This window comes from Mus musculus, chromosome 5, assembly GCF_000001635.26.
Source record: "Mus musculus strain C57BL/6J chromosome 5, GRCm38.p6 C57BL/6J".
In the NCBI taxonomy this organism is placed as follows: domain Eukaryota; kingdom Metazoa; phylum Chordata; class Mammalia; order Rodentia; family Muridae; genus Mus; species Mus musculus.
In genome coordinates this window covers 8,798,656-8,810,837 of record NC_000071.6, presented here as the reverse complement: position 1 = coordinate 8,810,837, position 12,182 = coordinate 8,798,656, and the positions used below count along the sequence as shown (strand labels likewise).

At 40.5% G+C, this 12,182-nt stretch overlaps 1 protein-coding gene across 1 annotated transcript in view; it reads right to left on the bottom strand.

Annotated features, from left to right (window-relative positions):
* The window catches only part of Abcb1b (ATP-binding cassette, sub-family B (MDR/TAP), member 1B), a 68,168-nt gene that overhangs the window by 55,477 nt on the left and 509 nt on the right, over positions 1–12,182 (bottom strand). Inside the window, exons 2-5 of the mRNA NM_011075.2 lie at positions 12,032–12,102; positions 5,357–5,405; positions 4,668–4,830; positions 223–280 (exon numbers count right to left, since the gene is read on the bottom strand). Of these exons, the coding sequence (NP_035205.1) occupies positions 223–280; positions 4,668–4,830; positions 5,357–5,405; positions 12,032–12,096 (335 nt within the window). The 5' untranslated portion in view covers positions 12,097–12,102. The remainder of the gene's footprint in view (positions 1–222; positions 281–4,667; positions 4,831–5,356; positions 5,406–12,031; positions 12,103–12,182) is intronic.

The following is a 12,182-nucleotide window of genomic DNA, read 5'->3' as shown; positions in this document are numbered from 1 at the left end:
TTATTTAGAATTAGAAGCTGAGTTTAACATTTTCCCACTGGCCAGCCTTATTACCATTATTACTAGGGAAACTGTGCAAGAAGCAAGGTATTAACTGCAAAGCTGTGGACAGCGAGCTTCTTTTTCCGCTTCAAATCATCTTATAAAAGTGAAAATGTGTATAGGTCATTCTAACTGGATTCATGCAGGAAAGATTAATGAAAGAATAAAGTGCAGAATTACATGGCCATCTCTTCCTCCAGACTGCTGTTGCTGATGATCAGAGTACTGTTGGGTCCACCTAGACAACCAGAAAACAGAGCTGGCCCATTGATGCCTCTTTGATCTCCAATGATAATACACATGGAAAATAAGCCAAACTCATTTCACTTGAAATTTTACACAAAAGCAGGATTCAAGTGATCAATTCAGTTCCAATTCAAGCTTTATTGACATTCATTCAAACACTTTCCTGCTGGCCCTGCACAACTACACACTGCCTACATTGAAGAAGAAGAATGTAAAGTGACTTTCAAGAAGAAACCCACAGTGACAAGTAAGCACCAAATGACTGGACACTCGCGCACATACTTAAACCCTAGCATTCCATCTCTTTACTCTTATCTTACCTGAAAATTATCATTAAGAATTGAGCATAACACACTATTGAGAAGTGCTAACAGTCTGAACCAAATACATGAGAAACCCCAACACCATAACTATCCACATAAATTAAAATAACTACCAGTCAGCATTCTTATGTATTTAAAATTTTTCTTTTATAGATGTGCCTATATACAAAACATTTTTTGTTTTGTTTTTGTTTTTTTTTGTGGGTTTTTTTGTTTGTTTGTTTTTTCTCAAGACTGGGTTTCTCTGTATAGCCCTGGCTGTCCTGGAACTCACTCTGTAGACAAGGTTGGTCTCGAACTCAGAAATCCACCTGCCTCTGCCTCCCAAGTGCTGGGACTAAAGGCATGTGCCACTACTGCCCGGCTTATGCAAAACATTTAAAAATGAATTTTATTCTACATTCATTAACAATTTTTCTTTCAGTGTATGCCTATATCAATTTAAAATTTCCATTCATTATAGTTGTTTCCAATATCATACTGTTACAAACTGGGATTATTGCTCAGTGAGAATCTACTTACCTAGCAAACACTATGCCCTAGATTTGATCCAGGACCACATAAACAGACAAATAATACTGCATAAGAATGTGTGTACATATATATGAACATATGATAAGTATTGTATAGGAAAAATTACCATAATCAGGAGTGCTCAGTCAAGGAAAGGCATACTTCAAATCTTAAAGTCATTGCAACATGTTAGATTATAATATGTGTGGAACTCAATGGGAAGGGAGGGAAAGAAAGAAAACAGATGATTTACGATGTAAATGATATGGACATGTGTGAAGCTGAGTGAGCTTCTGATCCCCTTGACCTTGGTCCATAGCCTATGCTGGATTTAAGGTCCCTTCAAATCAGTCTCTAGTCCTATCTTATGCCAACTCACTGTCATTTCTTTAATTTCCTGGATGTCACTTAGACTTTTGGGTGTCCTGGCAATATCAGTACAACACATTTAAAACCACAGAGGTCTTGATCTAGGTCTATCTGATGCACTTGGTTCACATGAAGATATGAATTCAGAGACTACAGAAAACTCCAGTCGGTTAAGCTTTGCACACACACACACACACACACACACACACACACACACATCTAAAAAAGAAAAACAAAGGGTCCTTATAAGCTAAGTACATCATTGAATTATCAAGAGTATTTTCATATAGGCATTGCTAACATTTTTGAAATTTTTTTACACTTGTATCATGTTAATCTGGTTCCAAAAATTGCACGAGGGTCCCTGCCCCCAGTTGGTTTTGGTAAATAAAGTTGCTGGCAGTCAATGGCTGGGCAGGAAGACAGAGGTGGGACTTACCAGAGAATTACCAGGTCAGGGGGGACCAAAGGAGGAAGAAGGAGAAAGACTCCCCTTTGCTGAGAGAGAAGTAAAGACCAGGCTTGAGAAGTGGAGGACAGAGAGACAGCCAACATGTAAGAGTCAGGAAGAGTTTCATGCGTTTAGCAAATTGTATCTTATATCTTGGGTATCCTAAGTTTCTGGGCTAATATCCACTTATCAGTGAGTACATATTGTGTAAGTTCCTTTGTGATTGGGTTACCTCACTCAGGATGATACCCTTCAGGTCCATCCATTTGCCTAGGAATTTCATAAATCCATTCTTTTTAGTAGCTGAGTAGTACTCCATTGTGTAAATGTACCACATTTTCTGTATCCATTCCTCTGTTGGGGGGCATCTGGGTTCTTTCCAGCTTTTGGCTATTATAAATAAGGCTGCTATGAACATAGTGGAGCATGTGTCCTTCTTACCGGTTGGGACATCTTCTGGATATATGCCCAGGAGAGGTATTGTGGGATCCTCTGGTATCAAAAGATGGCCTAGTCGACCATCAATGGAAAGAGAGGCCCATTGGACTTGCAAACTTTATACGCCCCAGTACAGGGGAATGCCAGGGCCAAAAAGTGAGAGTGGGTGGGTAGGGGAGTGAGGGGGAGGGTATGGGGGACTTTTGGGATAGCATTGGAAATGTAAATGAGGAAAATACCTAATAAAAATTAAAAAAAAAATAAAATCTGTACTGGAAAAAAAAAGACTTACGATCTGGAGTATCAGGCATGACTATGTAGACCTTTAATCTGGAGGCAGTGGCAGGCAGGTCTCTGAGCTCCAGCAAGAGCTATACAGTGAGACATTGTCTCAACCCATAAAAAAAAAAAAAAGAGTCAGGAAGAGTGGCCTGGCCCCCCTCCAACCGCACAACTGGGTCTAGGGCAACAAAGATGGAATACAGATTTTAGTAAGTAACAACTCAGGAATATGGGAGGGGAAGTGTTAACCACCTAAAAGTTTGGGAGTGGCACAGCCTTTGAACTGCTTAAGACATATTAAAATATAAGGCTGCATGTGTGCATCTTTCACTTGAGAACCCAGAACACTGGGGCGAGCAGTTAGGAACACACGTGGCCACTGCTGGGTTGATTAAAGAAGAGATTAATCGGTTTCAGCTACAATTTCCTTCCCTTTTCTCTCTCTCCAAACCCTCCCATGTATTACTTTCTCTTTAAAATCATGACCTATTATTCATTAGTTGTTGTTTTACACACACACACACACACACACACACACACACACACACACCTGAATTTATAACTGGAACCTGCCAACATGTTCACTGAGTACAAACTGAGCTGTAAGTCCTCCAGTAGTTTATGACAACTCAATCTCTGCATGACTGACAGTGACCTGAAAACTGAAGCTCGGAGCTAGCAGCCTGTCCCTCCCAAGTCAAGGACGTTTGTGTTTAAGACAACATAATTCAGCAGCTCACAGGTTTCTCCACTCTTCTGATGTTTGCGTCTTTCTGTATTAACGTGTTTCTTCCTTTGAACCTTACTGATAGAAACTAAATTCTAACAGTCCCCTAGCTATCCAAATTTAGACTCTCTGTGGCTTCAGTTTCCTGCAGTGGCTCATGAAACTGAATCATGTGACGCCATCAAAAGGAGGATCAGGAGTACACAGTAAGATGGTAGAGAGAGAGAAAATAGGAACAAACGCTAAAATAACTTTTAGCACAGGGCATTGCTGTATTTGTTGTTTTATTAATTATTGCCATTAATCTCTTGTCATGCCTAATTTATAAAATAAACTTTATAACTGGTGTGCCTATATAAGAAACACATTGTAAATATAGTCATGGTTCAGTATTCTCAGTTTCAGGCATTCACAGGACACTTTTTAAACATGTCCCTGGCAGACAGGAAGATTTACTTACCAGCAGAAAACACACATAGATTCCCAACTCCTCCTCTATCCATCTTCGGATTTTGTCATGGATACACTATTTCCACCTGTCACTGTAGCTGAGCTGTCCATGCTATTACCCTGGTGAGCATTTCCTCCTGACCATTGCATGCTGTCCTTCACAGAGGATCTCTCTAAATCTCTTCACCCTCTTTCAGATATCACCTTCCACTGTCGTATTTCCATAAGAACAAAAGCATCACTTTTCCCATCGATAACTAACATCCTCACACATACTCTCCTCTCACTCCCTTATTCTGTCCCCTCTCCCTCTCTCTATAAACAACTGTCTTAGCCTTCTTCTCTCCACTCCAGGATCTGCTTTCAGCCAAAACTGCCCAGATGCCTCTCCCTTCCTTTTTCTCAATGGAGAGAAACCATGTCCTTCCAGTTTCTTAGGCTAAAAGTGTTAGAAACATCCCAAACTCCTCGCTTACACTCAGAGCCATGGACATCATCTGAAACTCACACTCATAGCCATGGACGCTCAAACCATTGCAGTCCTGGTTAGATCCTGTACTTCCTTCTGAAGCCTTCAAAGGCATTTCTGACTTCATAGAGCCTCCTCCTTTCCGACTTATCTCTGCCAGCACTTCTCCTAGATGCTCTAATGCCCATAAACATTATTTCCTCAAACTCATTACAAACCTGAATGAGAGCGCTGACCCTCCGCCTTTTACAGCACAAAACACAACACTGCACATTTGGTAAAGGCCCTGCAAATGGTTCATTAAGAGAATGTTACTTGCAAAATTCCAATAAATTTGGTTCCACAAATATTTCTTACTTTGATTAGTAATGCTTGGCAGAATACTGGCTTCTGCTTTTGTAAAACTATCTGTCATGTTTCCAAACACCAGCATCAAGAGGGGAAGTAATGTTCCATGGATAATAGCAGCGAGAGTTCCCAGAATCATGCACAGCTTGTCCAGCCAATCTGCATAGCGAAACTAGAAGAGAACAGGGCATGCGCACAGTGAGCACATGAAACTGGAAATGGCACTTCAAAAACACTTTGGACTGCCACGCTACTGTGTAACACCAGGCTGTGCTCTCCCTCTGCTGTGTTCAAAGCATGGTGCTATGCCATGGCAATCCCAGTACTTAGGAGGTAGAAGAATCAGGCATTTTGAGGCCAAACTGTTCTACATACACAGCAAGACCTTGTCTCAAATAACAGCAAAAAGATAGAATCGAATACAGCAAGCTTTCTCTACCTAGCTGGCAATGACTGTCAAGAAGAAAAATACAGGTAAAAGATCACTGGCAACATAACTGACTTGGAGAAAATGGAAAACTGAGGAGAAAGCTGCTGAGGCTCAGTACATGGCAAAGTATGATTGGCATTCCTCTGGAAATAAGCTAACGCCAATCAATTAACTCTACATCCACATTGCCATACTTCCTAAGAAAGCTGCAGGAAATGTCTCCTTTTTGAGGGCAGTGTTTTAAATAATGAATACATCCCAAACTCACCATCCCAAATACGCCAACAGCAGGTTTCTTTTCTTTCTTCTCCTTTTTACTGAGAAAAACAACAAAGGAATTATACAAAACTTCAAAAATGCTATGAAAACTTTAAAGTTATACAACTAATGATAACCAGGACAAGTATGTCTTCACAGTACTCATTAAAACAGTCTGATGTCACTTATGAAGTATAAATACAAATGTTCATATATTTTACACATTTAAATATATGACAATCACTGGGTATTGTATTCCTATTTTTAACTCTTTATATGTATGTACTTGTGAGTATGTGTAGGGATGGAGGAAGAGCACAAACATGCAATAGTGCATATATGGAGGTCAGCAGAAACGTGGAGTATCATTCTTTGACTCCTACCAGTGGAGATAAAGTCTCTTGTTATTCAGCACTGGATTTATCAGGCTAGCTGTCCCATTAGCTTCCAGTGAACCTCCTGATTCAACTTCATACTTCCCCAACAGAATATCACAAATATGTGTTACCAGGTCTGGCTTTCAAATGCTTCTCCCGCAGAGCTGCTGTCCTTGCCCAGGTGTTGGAAGTTGTATAACTATTTATTTGCTCATGTGCTAGACAGTTCCTAATTTTTATGATCAATAGCTACCCATCTTTTACAAGTAAAACACTACACATTCAAACACAATTAAGTTTTCTATTTTTTACCTCTTTTGGATTACTTTCGGTCTAATTATGATAATATGGCTAGGTATGACAAAGTATATTTATAATTCCAGTACTGCTAAACAGAGCTAAGCTTACAAGCTAGAGGAAAACCTGGGCTACATAGTGATGTTCTATTGGAAAAAGAAAGAAGGAAAGGAAACCAATCATGTTTTGAATTAATCTTCCCATTACATTCTTGTTAAGTCTAAGTGTAGTTTTTAATGACTACTTAGAAATCTATTCCTATTACTACTACTACTACTACTACTACTACTACTACTACTATACTCGCACTCTGGATAGTATTTGGAATCATTCTCTTTACTTAACCAGGCAAAGCAGTGAGCTCATGTTGAACATAAGTCTCCTAACTTGAAAAGTAGTTAAATTAACAGAAAATCTAATTCTGAGAGCATGTCTGAGGTCCTAGGTGGACTATAACAGAAACAAATGCAAGCTTAAAAATCTGTGATTTTTCCAATTTTCTGAGGAATCTCCAGATTGATTTCCAGAGTGGTTGTACCCGTCTGTAATCCCACCAGCAATGGAGAGGTGTTCCTCTTTCTCCACATCCTCACCAACATGTGCTGTAGCCTGAGGTTTTGATCTGAGCCATTCTGATTGGTGTAAGATGGAATCTCAGGGTCATTTTGATTTGCATTTCTCTGATCACTAAGGACTTTGAACATTTCTTTAGGTGTTTCTCAGCCATTTGAGATTCCTCTGTTGTGAATTTTTGGTTTAGTTCTATACCTCATTTTTTGATTGTGTTATTTGGTTTTCTTGGTGATTAGCTTCTTGAGATCTCTATATATTTTGGATATTATCCCTCTATTGGATGTGGGTTAGTGAAGAATTCTTCCCAATCTGTAGGCTGCTGATTTATCTTATTGATTATGTCCTTTGCCTTACAGAAGCTTTCCAGTTTCATGAGGTCCCATTTATTAATTTTTGATTTTAGAGCATGAGCCATTGTAGTTCTGTTTACGAAATTTCCCCCTGTGCCAATAAGTTCAAGGCTCTTTCCCACTTTCTCTTCTATTTAGTTTCAGTGTGTCTGGTTTTATGTTGAGGTCCTTGATCCACTTGGACTTGAGCTTTGTGCAAGGTGACAAATATGGGTCTATTTTCATTTTTCTACATATTGACAGCCAATTAGACCAGCCTGCAGACCCAGCAATACCACTCTTGAGAATATACCCAAAAGATGCCCACCATGCCACAGGGGCACATGTTCCACTATGTTTATAGCAGTCTTGTTTGTGATAGCCAGAAGCTGGAAACAACCCAGATGTCCCATGACAGAAGAATGGACACAGAAAATATGGTTCATTTACACAGTGGAATACTACTTAGCTTCTAAGAAAGAAGACATCCTGAGTTTTGCAGGCAAATGGATGGAACTAGAAAATATCATTCTGAGTGAGGTAACTCAGATCCAAAAGGACATGCATGGTATGTACTCACTAATAAGTGGATATTAGCCAAAAAAAAAAAAGTACAGAATAGCCAGGATACAGTCCACAGAACTAAAAAAAAAAAAAAAATAATAATAATAATAATAATAATAATTCAATAAGCTGAAGGGCTCAAGTGAGGATGCCTCAGTCCCACTTGGGAGGGAGAAGAAAGCAACCCCAAGGGGAGAGGGAGGGAGGGACCTGTGAGGGAAAGGGGATGGTATTGGGTGGGGGAAAAGGGCTGAAGCCCTGAAGGCCAGGAGAAAGAATGGAAACAGGAAACCTCGGGAGGTAGGAGGTTGGGGGTAGGAGGACTCTCCAGAATGTATCAGAGACATGGGAGGTGAGAGACTCTCAGGACTCAAAGGGAGGGACCTTAAATGAAATGCCCTAAATTGGGAGGAGAGAACTTGTAAAGCCCACCTCCAAAAGAAAGACAGGGCACCAAGTGAGGGATGGGGTTGCCATCCCACAGTCAAAACTCTGACCCATAATTGTTCCTGTCTGAAAGAATTACATGGATGGAAATGGAGAGGAACCTGAGGAAAAGAAGGTCCACCAACAGGCCCAAAGTGGGGTCCAGCTCAATGGGAGACCCCAAAGTCTGACACTATTACCGAAGCTATGGAGTGCTCACAAAAAGGGACCTAGCATGACTGCCTTCCAAAAGACCCAACAAGCAGCTGAAAGAGTCAGGTGCAGATATTTGCACCCAAATGGGCAGAGCAGCTGACCCCTGTTGTTGAATTAGAGAAGGTAGAAAGAAGCTGAGGAGAAGGGCAATAATGTAAGAGGACCAGCAGTCTTAATTAATCTGGACCCTGAGACCTCTCAGACACTGGACCACCAAACAGGCAGCATGCACCAGCTGATAGGAGGCCCCCAACACACATACAGTAGAGAACTGCCGGGTCTGTGTTCATTCAGAGATGATGTACCTAACCCTCAAGAAACTAGAGGCCCTAGGGAGTTTAGATGTCTGGTGGGATAAGGGGTGGGAGTGGGAAGTGGGGATATCCTCATGTAGGCAGGAGGGCAGGGAGAAGTATGGGATGTGGAACAGTGGGAGAGTGGGCCAGTAGGGGAATAAAATCTGAAGTTTCTAATAAGTAAATAAATAAATAAATTAGTAAATGATTTTTAAAAAACTTAAGCATGCTGGTAAAATTCATTGTTTTAATTTATATTTATTTTTTACTGTATAAATGTCAGAATAAAAACATGTATGAAATGTGAAAAAAAAATCTGTGAATAGAAAAAAAAAGGTCTATAAATTGTCAAAAAGCTGTCCTTACATCCAAAAATGTCAACTTTTTTTTTTTTTTTTTTTTTTTTTTTTGGTTTTTCGAGACAGGGTTTCTCTGTAGCCCTGGCTGTCCTGGCACTCACTTTGTAGACCAGGCTGGCCTTGAACTCAGAAATCCGCCTGCCTCTGCCTCTCGAGTGCTAGGATTAAAGGTGTGCACCACCACGCCAGGCCAAAAAATGTCAACTCTTATTGAAAGTTGCAAACCAAATAACTCTACCTCATAACCCACATTTGTCACCACATGTAACTGCCTATATGGGTAGGGAGCTAGCTGTGTCAAGCCAATCATATGGAAGACTATTTCAGAAAGAACATTATTTTGACCCAGACTTTGAAGCTTAAAAGCATATTTTGTTCATACAGTAAGTGGAGAAAAAAATCCAGTTTGCAATAGTGCAACATGGACCCAAATACACAGCCTCAGGATAGTCCTGTGCTGGTAGTCTAAGGCAAGGCTTCATCATCCCTGGAGCTAGGATGCAAGGGAAGAGAGAGCCCTGGACCACTTCAGCTCTGCTTCTTCCTTACTTTCTCTTTCTCTGACACTACGAGCTCCTTAGGAGAAGTTGTGACGTTCCAGGCATGAGCCAAAAACATGTAACTCATTAAGAACTTTGAGGAGGGCATACTGTTTGCCTCTGACAGATAAAACCCACGCAGAAGAGTAGCTTTAACTTGTCCCAAGTCCTGCTACTGGGCCACCAAGCTGAGGTAGGAGATGCAGGCTTCTGAGATGGAGCTCTGTGGTACAGCACTTGCCTCGCACTGAGCTAGAGATATAATTCAGTAAGAGAACACGTCTCTCACACACAGGGCCCTAGTACTAAAGGGAAGAGGTGCTATCTATAATGTGTATTTAGGGACATTCTATAACAACACGACTGACTATCAGTTGGTCTTTTAAAGCGCTGTATTTTGAACCCATGGGTGCTTTGTGGTACCTACTAGGAGTAAGAACTGGTAGCAACGTGTATTCTCTCTCCCAGAACTAGAGCTTAAAAAGCACTTCAGGGCTCATCCAGGCAACCATCCTAGAGTAGATTTAGAACCACAAAAAAAAAACCCTAAATAACAAAATCAATTTATTTAGTGGTTTAATAAGAGCCACTAAACAAAACATAAAAGGAAATTTCTCTACTTTGTAATCACAACAGAACCAATAACAAGATGAGGATAGATGTAGAACCAAACCATTAGTTTTCTTTACCTTGCTTTTTGTACACAATATACTTAGGCGCGTTGGTGTACACATGCTAATTCCAGCTCTTAGGACACAGAGGAGGGAGGAGAAGGAATTACAAGTTCAGGCCAGCCTCGGCTACACAGTAAGTTTGTGGACAGCATCCACATTACTCCACAGCAAGGCACTATCTCAAGAACAAAACAAGCCTTGTGTACACACAGGTGCGTGTGTGTGTGTGTGTGTGTGTGTGTGTGTGTGTGTGTGTGTGTCTATGTGTGTGTGTGTGTGTGTACATAGTTTGTTAAGATATTATGCTAAGCAATTATCTCCTAAAACATTCCACATGTTGGGCATATGTGTTTCGAGCTGAACATAAATAGGACATGAATATTAAATATAAAAATATGGATTTAGAGTGGAAGAGAATGTCCTCCTATTCATAATTTTTATTACATATGAAAATTACTATGCCTGGTGTACTCAATGCTTTTCCAAACTTGATTTATTTACCTTTTAGTGTTGACAGAAAGGAATTTCAAATTTCAAATATGTCTCACAATTTATCTCTCTTAGCACCAGTCCAGAAGCCCGGCTGCCTTCAGATGAAACTCTTGTCTCCCCAATCCCTCTGTGTGCTGAGTGACTTGACAGCCTCTGATCCCTCTGTGAAAGTGCTCAGAGCAAACTCTCTCCCAGGAAAGGGTACTTTCCTCTCTGAATGGTTCAGACCCTTTGCTTATCCTCGCCGGTGGACAGGTGGCGTGCTTTCCGGTGTGATAGCTGCATTTTTCTGTAACGAAGCCTCTCTTGTATGCTTTGTATTTCTCTCTTACTATGTTTCCTTGCACTCAGAACATTGGTGGGCCACTAAATGTAATGCTTCTAGAAATCACTTATAGCATTTACTTTCTTCGAAGTTCAAACCCTTCTCGATTGCTCTTATGTCTGGTTTGTGGGGTTTTGGGGGGTTTTTTTGTTTTTTTTTTGTTTTTTTTTTTTTTTTTTTTTTTTTTTTTTTGTATTTTATTTATTGTGTTTGGATGCATCCACAAGCGTGACAAGCAAGGCAACGGCCTGTGCAGGTCAAGATCAACTTGAAGCTTGCAGTTGGTTTCTGATTCTACCACATGGGTTCTGGAAAAGGAATTCAAAACTAGGCTTGCCAGTCTTGGAAGGAGGCCTTTGGGACCATCTTGCTGGTCCTCCTGTGTCTTCTGACCAGTCCATTAAATCCTGCTTCCTTGTTTGTTAGTACTGGAAACTCCAGGCTCACTTTGTATTTTCTCTGCAATAGGTCTGGCTGAAGTTAACTGTTCTATGCCGTGTACCTTTCTTTACTAGAAAACTTCAAGAGTGTCTTTCTGTACTACCCTTTTCAGTGGACTAAAAATGAGTGACTGAAAAAAATCATACTGATGTTTCTTATTCTAATTTCACATTATTAAATGTAAAGTTTACTTTCACTTTGTACTTTCCCTCTTTATACTGAAATCTTGTTTCCGAATACTATTAATATAGCTACTAATTCCTATTATCTTAGTTTACAATTTTCTATATATAATGAACCCACTGAGGTAAGTTTTTAATTACTGGCGACACGCAGTCCACTATGATAAAAATATATTGAGAGTAACTATTTTCTCTTAGCAATTACAGTTTCAATTTTTCTAATTTAAGTATAGGTAAGCAACCTTAAACCATATAACTGTATTGTTCTGTTTCACCTGTTATGCCACATTCTGTGTTTGTATACGTGTTTATCAGAAGATAATGGGCCACAGTGAGCACCCAAGCAGCATAAGGCTCAAGGCATGAGCGATCAACAGCGCTCAAAAAAGCCGAGGTCATAAAACTAAAAAGATGTGAGTAGAGGCTGAATTCACAGAAGCATCCATCTGTCACACACATCTGAAGGACTGCTCCAAGCAGAGGAGTTCCTTCCAAGGGCTGAAATAACGCCCACGCCCACTAATCATTTAAAACAGTGCCGGAGGCTACAAATTGGCCAGAATGTACAAGCACGAACGTGAAATAATTTGGCTACCTCTTTTTGCCCATCTTCGAGAAGTTCTTGTCTGCTCTTCCCTTAAGGTTCTCTTCAAACTCCATCACCACCTGAGGAGAAACCAGTTCATTAGCCAAACACGTGGCCGCGGGGACCAGAACCTAGGCAGAGCTCACTGCCCCACGGAGCC